The 12,034-nt window shown below is 44.0% G+C and overlaps 1 protein-coding gene across 2 annotated transcripts in view; it reads left to right on the forward strand.

Annotated features, from left to right (window-relative positions):
• The window catches only part of FIBCD1 (fibrinogen C domain containing 1), a 63,767-nt gene extending 53,289 nt beyond the window's left edge, over window positions 1-10,478 (forward strand). For both annotated transcript variants that reach the window (XM_060757560.2, XM_060757561.2), the window contains exons 5-7: window positions 1,268-1,364; window positions 2,747-2,926; window positions 6,538-10,478. In XM_060757560.2, coding sequence (XP_060613543.2) covers window positions 1,268-1,364; window positions 2,747-2,926; window positions 6,538-6,797 — 537 coding nt within the window. In that variant the 3' untranslated portion in view covers window positions 6,798-10,478. The remainder of the gene's footprint in view (window positions 1-1,267; window positions 1,365-2,746; window positions 2,927-6,537) is intronic.
• The last annotated feature ends 1,556 nt before the right edge of the window (window positions 10,479-12,034 follow it).

The raw sequence follows: 12,034 nt of genomic DNA on the forward strand, positions 1-12,034 counted from the left end.
AGAGAGTTCCACTGCTGAATGGCTCTCACAGTCAGGAAGTTCTTCCTCATGTTCAGGTGGAATCTCCTCTCTTGTAGTTTGAAGCCATTGCTCCATTGCGTCCTAGTCTCCAGGGCAGCAGAAAACAAGCTTGCTCCCTCCTCCCTATGACTTCCTCTCACATGTTTATACATAGCTATCATGACTCCTCTCAACTTTCTCTTCTTCAGGCTAAACATGCCCAGCTCCTTAAGCCGCTCCTCATAGTGCTTGTTCTCTAGACCCCTAATCATTTTAGTCACCCTCCTCTGGACACACTTCAGCTTGCCAACATCTCCCTTCAATTGCTCTGTGCCCAGAATTGGACAAAGTATTCCAGGTATGGTTTGTCCAAGGCTGTATAGAGGGGTAGCATGACTTCTCTGGGTCTAGACACTAGACTCTAGACTCTTGTTCTTCAGGCTAAACATGCCCAGCTCTTTGAGCTGCTCCTCATAGGGCTTGTTCTCAAGACTCTTGATCATTTTACTCGCCCTCCTCTGGACACATTCCAGCTTGTCAATATCTCTCTTGTGGCGCAACTGGTTGAGAGTCAGCTGCATTAACATCACTGGTCATGAGCTCAAAGCCAGCCCGGGTCGGAGTAAGCTTCCAACCATTTGTCTAGCTTGCTGTCGACCTATGCAGCCTGAAAGACAGTTGCACCAGTCAAGTAGGAAATTTAGATACCGCTTATATGGGGAGGCTAATTTAACTAATTTACGACACCATAAAAAATCTCCAGCAGTGTGCATAAGAATGAGGAAGTACTCCATCAGTGTCACAAATGAACAGTGAAGCAACAGCTTCCCCGGTGGCCAGAATTCAAACATACCCTCATGAAGCTGGAAAGTTAAATAGCCTCTGTGTGTCTGTCTATATATGTTGTGTGTCTATGGTACTGAAGGTTTGCCATGTATATGTACATTGTGATCCGCCCTGGGTCCCCTACGTGGTGAGAAGGGTTGGATATTAATACTGTAAATAAACAAACAAACAAACATGGCCTTCAGTCTAGCAGAGTCTTGCTTCAGTGCTTGTGGTCTTTGCTTCTCCTTCCAACATGCTGACATTTCCCCACCTGTCTTCTTCCAAAGAGATTTGCAGGGTTTTTCAGAGTTGATGGAATCATTCCAGGAGTTGAGTTTGACATCTGTAGACAGTCCATGTTTCGCAGGCATATAGCAGAATTGGGAGGACATAGCTTTATCAACAAGCACCTTCTGTTCGGCAATTGGTGTTTCCACAGGTCTTCCAGCGGCGCGAGGACGGCTCTGTGAACTTCTTCCGTGGATGGGAAGCCTATCGAGACGGGTTCGGGAAGCTCACCGGGGAGCATTGGCTAGGTATGGTTATTAGAGCAGAAACATTACGGGCAGTCCCCAGGTTAGGGGAGAATCGGATAACAGTGTTGGATAAAACATAATGGCAGATAAGACTCTACTGTATTGGGAATAGAGAGAGAGTTGGGGAACATGACTTTAATTGAACGGGAAATGCTGGAGGAAAAGGAGGGCGTCGAATAAGAGCGTTGGATAACACGGAATGTCAGATAAGTGAAGGTCGGATAAGCGAGACTCTATTGCAGGAGTAGCAATAACAACCACAACAACAGAAGAAGAAGCAATCCAGGGAACACCCAGTCCACTTTCATGCAGAAAAATCACAGTCAAAGCACCCCCAACAGATGGCCATCCAGCCTTTGCAATAATCATCATCATCATCATCATCATCACCCAATACAACAGCCAGCAGAGTGTCTGCTGTGGACTCATCTTGTTGTGTTTCAAATAATAATAATAATAATAATAATAATAATAATAATAATAATAGAAGTAACAGCGTAGGATAAGACAGAATGTCGGATAAGCGAAGGTCAGATAAGCGAGACTATTGTTGTAGTAGTAGCAACAACAACCGTAATAGAAGAAGAAGAAGCAATCCAGGGGACACCCAGTCCAACCGCCTTCCACCTTCATGCAGAAAAATCACAGTCAAAGCACCCCCAACAGATGGTCATCCAGCCTTTGCAATAATAATAATAATAATAATAATAATAATAATAATCCAATACAACAGCCAGTAGAGTGTCTGCTGTGGACTCATATTGTTGTGTTTCAAACAACAACAACAACAACAACAACAACAGAAGGAACAGCGTAGGATAAGACAGAATGTCGGATAAGCGAGACTCTATTGTAGTAGTAGTAGTAGCAGCAACAACAACAACAATAGAAGAACAAGCAGCAGCAATCCAGGGAACACCCAGTACAATCCCCTTCTACTTTCATGCAGAAAAATCACAATCAAAGCACCCCAACAGATGGCCATCCAGCCTTTGCAATAATAATAATAATAATAATAATAATAATAATAATCCAATACAACAGCCAGTAGAGTGTCTGCTGTGGACTCATCTTGTTGTGTTTCAAATAATAATAATAATAATAATAATAGTAGTAATAATAATAATAATAATAATAGAAGGAACAGCGTAGGATAAGACAGAATGTTGGATAAGCGAAGGTCGGATAAGCGAGACTTACTGTATACGCAAATATTCTGAAATACAAAACTGTGAGACTCCATCTGTATTTAAATGGCCTTCCATATATATTTCGATTTGGATCCCATCTTCAAGATTTCTCCGCGTTTCCAAAACACTTCAGGCCCCAAACATTTTGGAGAAAGGATACTAAAGCGCCTGTACTGCTTTTTCCCGTTGTAGGCCTGAAACGGATCCACGCCTTGACCACCCAAGCCGCCTATGAGCTGCGCATTGATCTGGAGGACTTTGAGAACGAGACGGCCTATGCGCACTACGGCACCTTCTCGGTGGGCTTGTTCTCGGTGGACCCCGAGGAAGACGGATACCCCATCAACATCGCCGATTATTCCGGGACGGCGGGTAAGGGACTGGGATGGGGACATTGTGGGCATACAAATGTGTTGAAACGGAGGGCAAAATTATGATTATGATGATTATGATTATTATTATTATTATCATTATCATTATCATCAATATCCCATTTTTATTTTATCTGAGATACACAGCAATAATAATAATAATAATCATAATAATAATAATAATAGCAGCTTGCGTGGAGATTTTGCAGCCGGCATATATTGGAAACTACCCAAAGGCACACAGGTTGTTGTTGTTGTTATTATATTTGCTTATATTCCACCTTTATCTCAATTGGGACATAAAGCAAATCTGGATTGAGACACAAAGCAAAAACAATAACAATAATACTAAATGGCATGGTTTGATTATTTTGCTCACAATCAGGGTCTATATAGGTTCTTGTGGGGTTTTCCGGGCTATATGGCCATGTTCTAGAGGCATTTTCTCCTGACGTTTCGCCTGCATCCATGGCAAGAACCCTCAGAGGTAGTGAAAAAACATATAGCCCGAAAAAACCCACAAGAACCTATTGATTCCAGCCATGAAAGCCTTCGACAATACAGGGTCTATATATTTTGGAAATACCTCAAAGGCACACTGTTTATTATTGAAATAATAATAATATCCTGCTTATAATATCATCATCATCATCATCCCCATCTTTATTTATATCCTGCCCTATCTCCCCTATTTTATCTCAATCTTATAGTAACTTTTATTATAATATTTATTTATATCTGACTTTCACCTCAATTGAGACACAATAATAATAATAATAATAATAATAATAATAATAATAATAGGGAAGTGTTCGACTTGTGATTAATAATAATAATAATAATAATAATAGTAATAGTAATAGCAGCTTGCATGGAGATTTTGCAGTCAGAATATATTGGAAACTACCTAAAGGCACACAAGTTGTTGTTGGTATTACTATATTTGTTTATATCCCATCTTTATCTCAATTGGGATGCAAAACAAATCTGGATTGAGACACAAAGCAAACACAATAACAACAATAATAAATACCATGGTTTGATTATTTTGCTCATGATCGGGGTCTATATATTTTGGAAACACAGCAAAGGCACACTGTTTATTATTAAAATAATAATATCCTGCTTACAACAACAACAACAACAACAACAACAACATTAACAATAATAATTGTTGGTATTATTATATTTGTTTATATCCCACCTTTATCTCAATTGGGACACAAAGCAAATCTGGATTGAGATGCAAAGCAAAAAAAATAACAACAACAATAATAAATGGCATGGTTGGATTATTTTGCTCATGTTCAGGGTCTATATATTTTATAAACAACGCAAAGGCACACAATTTATTATTGAAATAATAATATCCTGCTTATAATAATAATAATCATCATCATCCCCATCTTTATATCCTGCCCTATCTCCCTTATTTTATCTCAATCGTATACTAACTTTTATTATAATATTTATTTATATCTGCCTTTCACCTCAATTGGGAAATAATAATAATAATAATAATAATAATAATAATATGATCCAATACAACAGCCAGCAGAGTGATCTTGTTTGCTGTGGACTCGTCTTGTTGTGTTTTAAATAATAATAATAATAATAATAATAATAATAATAATAATGTCGACAACGATGATGATGATGATGATGACTTGATGATTTCGCTCATGATCAGGGTCGTCATAAATTGGAAACGCCTCAAATGCACACAGCTATTGTTCTTATTATAATATTTGGGTTGCTGTGAGTTTTCGGGGCTGTCTGGCCATGTTCCATTCTGATCCTGAGCAGACTCGCCAATCCCAGCAATTCTCTGCATATTTCCCATTGCATTCATTCCAACGCATGCCTGTTTTCTTTTATCACTTCCCCAAGTGCAGGACGGTGGGCCACTCGCTCCGAAAAATGCACATTAGGAGCGCATCCGTGCCAGCGCTAATGGCATTGAGATGGCTGGGCCTGTCAGAGAGGCACATTTCCACTTCAAAACCTCCGCTGCGGGATGGAAGTTCCGTGTCGGAAATTGACATTTCACCCTGCGATAAGAGCCGCGGACGGGGAGGGCCCAATTTGCACGGGTGCCCAGCGGTCAGCGGCTGGCGCCGAGATAAATAGGTCTCCCTGACAAGGAAAATAAAAAATACGTTTCATCTCAATGAATGGATTCCTAATACAATTCAATATATATATATATGTGCGTGCTTGCGTGTGGCCTTTCGTTTAGCAAACCTGACTTCCATGTAATGCCGACACCAAGTGAATGCAATGGCAAGAAGAATCAATGAACTCCCTCCAATTTTAGATGAGAAAAAGTTACTTCTGATACGACAACTCCAAGGTTCTTGTAGTATCAAGAGTTGCAGGTGGCCATTTGTTGGGAGGGGTCGAATGATGCCTTCCTTTACAGAAGAATGGGATAGACTGGATGATCATTTGGGAACCCTTCCAAACATTGTTGACTGTAGACTTTCTTGGAGTTCGGTGGAGCTTTCTTCCTTCTCTGGAGCTTTCTTAGCAGACGCTGGATAGTCATTTGTTGGGAGGGATCAGATGGTGTCTTCTCGTCTGGCAGAATGGGTTGGACTGGATGGCCTTTGAGGAACCCTTCCAACCATAGTTGACTGTAGCCTGCCTTGGAGTCTGGTGGAGCCTCCTTCCTCCTCTGGAGCTTTCTTAGCAGACACTGGATAGTCATTTTTTGGGAGGGATTAGATGGTATCTTCTTGCCTGGTAGAATGTGTTGGACTGGTTGATCTTTGAGGAACCTTTCCAATTATAGTTGACTGTAGACTCCCTTGAAGTCTGGTGGAGCCACCTTCCTTCTCTGGAGGTTTGCTAGAAGAGGCTGACCATCTGTTGAGAGGGATCAGATGGTGTCTACTTGCTTGACAGAATGGGATTGGACTCGATGGCCCTTGGAGCCCTCTTCCAAGTCTAGGATTCTATTATCCTTCTTTGGACCTTCTGTCGGAAGGGATCCGATGATGTCTTCCTGCCCAAGAGTTGGACTAGATGGCTCCTGAGGTCTCCTCCAAGGACACTGTGACTCAATGCCGCGTTGTGTCCTCCCAAGTCTAGGAATCTATTATCCTTCTTTGGGGTGTTTTAAAACATCAGCTGGATTGTCATCTGTTGGGAGGGATCCAATGGTGTCTTCCTGCCCAAGAATGGGGTTGGACTGGGTGGCTCTTGAGGTGTCCTCCAAAGACACTGTGATCCAATGATGCATTGTGTTCTCCCAAGTCTAGAATTCTATGATCCTTCTTTGGAGTTTTTTTAAAACAGTGGCTGGATGGTCATCTGTTGGGAGGGATCCGATGGTGTCTTCCTGTCTGAGAATGGGGTTGGACTGGGTGGCTCTTGAGGTCTCCTCCAAGGACACTGTGATTCAATGACGCGTTATGTTCTCCCAAGTCTAGGATTCTATGATCCTTCTTTGGAGTTTTTTTAAAACAGTGGCTGGATGGTCATCTGTTGGGAGGGATCCGATGGTGTCTTCCTGTCTGAGAATGGTGTTGGACTGGGTGGCTCTTGAGATGTCCTCCAAGGACAGTGTGATTGACTGACGCTTTGTGTTCTCCCTCCTTCCCATTCCAGGAGACTCCTTCTTGAAGCACAACAGCATGCGCTTCACCACCAAGGACCTGGACAACGACCACTCGGACAACAACTGCGCCACCTTTTACCACGGAGCCTGGTGGTACCGCAACTGTCACACCTCCAACCTGAACGGGCAGTACCTCAAGGGCCAGCACAGCTCGTACGCCGACGGCGTGGAGTGGTCCTCGTGGACCGGGTGGCAGTACTCCCTCAAGTTCACCGAGATGAAGATCCGGCCCGCCCGGGAGGAGAACTAGCCACGAATCCCCTCCGCCGTGCCCCTCTCCTCCCCTCCGACGCCCCGACCCACTGACCCCCTCCCCATAGCTCAGTGTCGTTTTCTGTCTGAGTCCGGGGATAAACCCACGTCCCTTCCGAAGGCAACTCTCTCTGTCGGTGCTGAATCCAAATGTGTTCTTTCGAGCCAGCAACCCCTCATGACGGGGAGTCTTATTAGATCTCACACGTTCACATTCCCTTTTTTGTAGAAAAACAGAAAAAAAATGCTTTAATATCCAAAGAATGGGAACGTGAGGGGTGTTTTCGTTTGGGTCCGAGCACATCCATCCACTGTAGGTTAGGCCTTTCCATCTGCGGTCGTTTAGTAGGTTCAACGCAAGGGCAGGTCAGAGGCGTCGCAAAGCAACGGGCGAAATCCCTGCTGTGCCCTCACACAAAACCAGAGCTGATGTTACAGATATACTCTCCGCTGTGATGTTTGTTGATGCACAAAAAGGCTGGGAGATCCTCCAACAGGCACTCTTTTGGGGGAGATGGGTGGAAGGGCAAAGAAGAAAAGCTTGGATCTTCTCGCGGCCAAGGGAGTTGCAAGCCAAGGGGCCAAAGTTGGCTCTTTCTGCAGAGGGAAGAGGAAGGAAACACAGCTAAACAAGAGCCATGGATGGGAAAGAAGGGATAACGTGTGGAGACAGCTTCTGAGAGACATGTTTCTTGAGAAGAGGACCAAAACCTCATTCCAAAAGCACACAATTGGTGAATCCAGCGAGCCACGTTCAGCCTCACTTGCCCACTGACTGATGGTCCATCCACCATGCAAGTCAACATTGAATACAGTAGAGTCTCGCTTATCCGACCTTCGCTTATCCGACAGTCTGTCTTGTCCACACACAATCGGTGAATCCAGCGAGCCACGTTCAGCCTCACTTGCCCACCAACTGCTGGTTGATCCACAATGCAAATTCACCTTGAATACAGTAGAGTCTCGGTTATCCGACCTTCGCTTATCCGACAATCCATCTTATCCACACACAATTGGTGAATCCAGCGAGCCACGTTCAGCCTCACTTGCCCACAGATGGTTGATCCATCTACCATGCAAGTTCACCTTGACTACAGTAGAGTCTCGCTTATCCGACCTTCGCTTATCTGACAATCTATCTTATCCACACACAATTGGTGAATCCAGCGAGCTATGTTCAGCCTCACTTGCCCACAGACGGTTGATCCATTCACCATGCAAGTTCACCTTGACTACAGCAGAGTCTCGCTTATCCGAAATTCCTCTTTATCCACACACAATCGGTGAATGCAGCGAGCCATGTTCAGCTTCACTTGCCCACCGACTGCTGGTCGACCCACAATGCAAATTCTCCTTGAATACAGTAGAGGCTCACTCATCTGACCTTCGCTTGTCCGACAGTCCGTCTTGTCCAACACAATTGGTGAATCCAGTGAGCCACGTTCAGCCTCACTTGCCCACCAACTGCTGGTTGATCCACAATGCAAATTCTCCTTGAATATAGTAGAGTCTCGCTTATCCAACCTTCGCTTATCCAGCAATCCGTCTTATCCACACACAGTCAGTGAGCACAGCGAGCCACGTTCAGCCTCACTTGCTCATCGACGGTTGATCCATCCACAATGCAAATTCACCTTGAATACAGTAGTCTCACTTATCCGACATTCTGTCTTATCCAACGCTCTTATCCGATGCTTCCCAACTCTCTCTCCATTCTCAATAAGTGAAAATGACAAGCAGGAGGACGAGGGAGCAAAGGGGGAAAAGAGGCAGGACCGGAAGCAGAAGCACCCTCTCTCCTCCCATCTGTAATTTCCACACTCCTCTTCCGCATCCGGGCACTTCCTGCTGGACTGCTCTAGTCCCGAAGCATTGCCTTGCCTTCACCCCTTGAGTCCCTGTTGTTAATATTCTAGATGTGTAACGCTGCATTGGACTCCCTATTTTCCGACATTTTCGTTTATCCGACATTCTGCTGGCCCGTATATGTCGGATAAGCGAGACTCTACTGTATTTCATTCCGTCCCAACTATCTTGGTTTATGCAGCTGGGCAAATACATTGGAAAGGATAGGAGGTTTTGGTTCCTGGGTTTTGTAGTCAAAGGTAAAGGCTTCCCCTCGACATTAAGTCTAGTTATGTCTGACTCTGCGGGGTGGTGCTCATCTCCATTTCTAAGCTGAAGAGTTGGCATTACCCATAGACACCTTCAATGTCATGTGGCCGGCATGGCTGCATGGAATGCCATTATCTTCCCGTCAGAGCGGTACCTATTGATCTACTCACATTGGCATGTTTTCGAATTGCAAGGTTGGCAGAAGCTGGGGCTAACGACGGGAGCTCACCCCACTTCGAGGATTCCAACCACCGACCTTTCGATCAGCAAGTTCTGCTGAACCACCATGGCCTCCTTTTTTTGTGGTTACTTTTTGTGGTTATTGCTTTGTAGTTACGAGATCCTATCCTGTTTCCCTGAAAATAAGACAGGGTCTTGTATTAATTAGCACTTATTGTCAGGGGATGTCTTTCCCCCCAAATTGATATATTTTATTTAATTGTAACTAGACTTATTTTTGATGTAGGGCTTATGTTGTGAGCATCCTCAAAAATCCTGAAAAATCATGCTAGGGCTTATTTTCAGGGTAGGTCTTATTTTGGGGGAAATTGGGTAAATTGGATTTTTGAGACCCTAGCTTTGGGAGTTTTGTGGTTCTTTCGGTATGAATGACCAAACGGCACCCTTGTCCATAGAATCGCACTGGATGCCCGCTTCGTTAGGCCTTTTCTAGGCCCTCCATTGAAATTCGATGGTCTCCAGAGCTCAGAAACTAGAGAATAGCATCACAAAAGTGCCGGCTGTCCTCATAACAAGCAGGCAGCAGCTCCCTTCCGATGAGCCATACACGTTTGAAAATTCTCATTTCTCCCAATTACAGTCTCGTAGAGCCAATCAAAGGGGTCTTTTTCTTCATGGGTTATGGGTCACGTCAGGAACGGAGCCTTCCCTTTAAAGCGGAGGAGCTTTGAGAATCTCCCTGCCTTCCTTCCCTTTTCTTCTCCTCTTCTTTCGTTCTTTTTTTTCTTCCTTCGGCTCGGCAGAAAACGGGATTGCCAAAGAGGCTTTTGAGCAAATGCCGCAGCGCCCGGCTCACAAATGACCATCTCCGCCAGAGAGATAGTTAGCGGACCAAGCTGTTCCCCGTCAAGCCCAGATGTTCAAAATTGGGACAATTGCCCAGGTTTGATGAAACTGCAATCCCTTCAGCTGTTAAGGGATAGATCTCGCGGGGAAGAAGAATTTATTTGGCAGGTAAAGGCGGCTTGAAGTGGGCGGAAGGGAGGAAGGAATTGCATTCCTGTCGCAAAGGAGAGAAATGGGCCGCTCCAGGAAAGCTCCTCCATCTTCGTCGTGCCAGAACATGCTTCGAATTTGAGTTTCCGACCGGTGCCTACCTGCCCACCATTTAAAAAAAGGGAATCTGCAATTCCACTGGAGTTGCAAGGGGAACCAAAGTGGGGAGGGAGAGACAGCGTTTGGAAGTGGCAGCAAACGTTGAGGCGGATCACCCACTGCCTGATCTGGGGAAGTAGATCTAGCGTGTGATGATTGGTGTCCGGTGCTGTAACCTTTGGACTTGCTCAAACTCCTTAATAATAAAAAAGGAACTCATTATTACGTATTAGCTGTGTTGCTGGTGATTCTTCATCATGAAGGTGAGACTTGACCATAAACTCTCACCTTCCTTTCATTTCCACACATATCCAAAACAATTATCAATAAACCACCATGGGTTTCTGATTGGCAGTGGTTCCAATGGGTCCTCATTGGAACCACCACCAATCATAATCTTGGATCTTACAGGATGGTCTATGCTTTTCCATTTCAGGAAGGTCCTCTTTAGAAGAGAAGATCTCCTTAGATTTCCTTTCACTTCCACACATATCCAAAACAATTATCAATAAACCACCATGGGTTTCTGATTGGCAGTGGTTCCAATGGGTCCTCATTGGAACCACTGCCAATCAGAATCAAGGATCTTGCAGGATGGTATGGTCTGCTTTTCCATTTCAGGAAGGTCCTCTTTAGAAGAGAAGATCTCCTTAGATTTCCTTTCACTTCCACACATATCCAAAACAATTATCAATAAAGCACCATGGGTTTCTGATTGGCAGTGGTTCCAATGGGTCCTCATTGGAACCACTGCCAATCAGAATCAAGGATCTTGCAGGATGGTATGGTCTGCTTTTCCATTTCAGGAATGTCCTCTTTAGAAGAAAAGAACTCATTAGACTTTCTTTCATTTCCACATGTATCCAAAACAATTATCAATAAACCATCATGGGTTCCTCATAGATACCACCGCCAATCAGAATCAAGGATCTTGCAGGATGGTATGGTCTGCTTTTCCATTTCAGGAAGGTCCTCTTTAGAAGAGAAGATCTCCTTAGATTTCCTTTCACTTCCACACATATCCAAAACAATTATCAATAAACCACCATGGGTTTCTGATTGGCAGTGGTTCCAATGGGTCCTCATTGGAACCACTGCCAATCAGAATCATGGATCTTACAGGATGGTCTGGTCTGCTTTCCCATTTCAGGAAGGTCCTCTTTAGAAGAGAAGATCTCTTTAGACCTCCTTTCATTTCCACACATATCCAAAACAATTATCAATAAACCACGCTGGGGTCCTCATTGGAACCACTGCCAATCAGAATCAAGGATCTTACAGGATGGTCTAGTCTGCTTTTCCATTTCAGGAAGGTCCTCTTTAGAAGAGAAGATCTCCTTAGACTTTCTTTCATTTCAACACATATCCAAAACAATTATCAATAATCCACCACAGGGTCCTCATTGGAACCACCACCAATCATAATCTTGGATCTTACAGGATGGTCTATGCTTTTCCATTTCAGGAAGGTCCTCTTTAGAAGAGAAGATCTCTTTAGACCTCCTTTCATTTCCACACATATCCAAAACAATTATCAATAAACCACCCTGGGGTCCTCATTGGAACCACTGCCAATCAGAATCAAGGATCTTACAGGATGGTCTAGTCTGCTTTTCCATTTCAGGAAGGTCCTCTTTAGAAGAGAAGATCTCCTTAGACTTTCTTTCATTTCAACACATATCCAAAACAATTATCAATAATCCACCACAGGGTCCTCATTGGAACCACCACCAATCATAATCTTGGATCTTACAGGATGGTCTATGCTTTTCCATTTCAGGAAGG

The sequence above is a fragment of the Anolis sagrei genome, chromosome 11 (genome assembly GCF_037176765.1).
Source record: "Anolis sagrei isolate rAnoSag1 chromosome 11, rAnoSag1.mat, whole genome shotgun sequence".
Classification (NCBI taxonomy): domain Eukaryota; kingdom Metazoa; phylum Chordata; class Lepidosauria; order Squamata; family Dactyloidae; genus Anolis; species Anolis sagrei.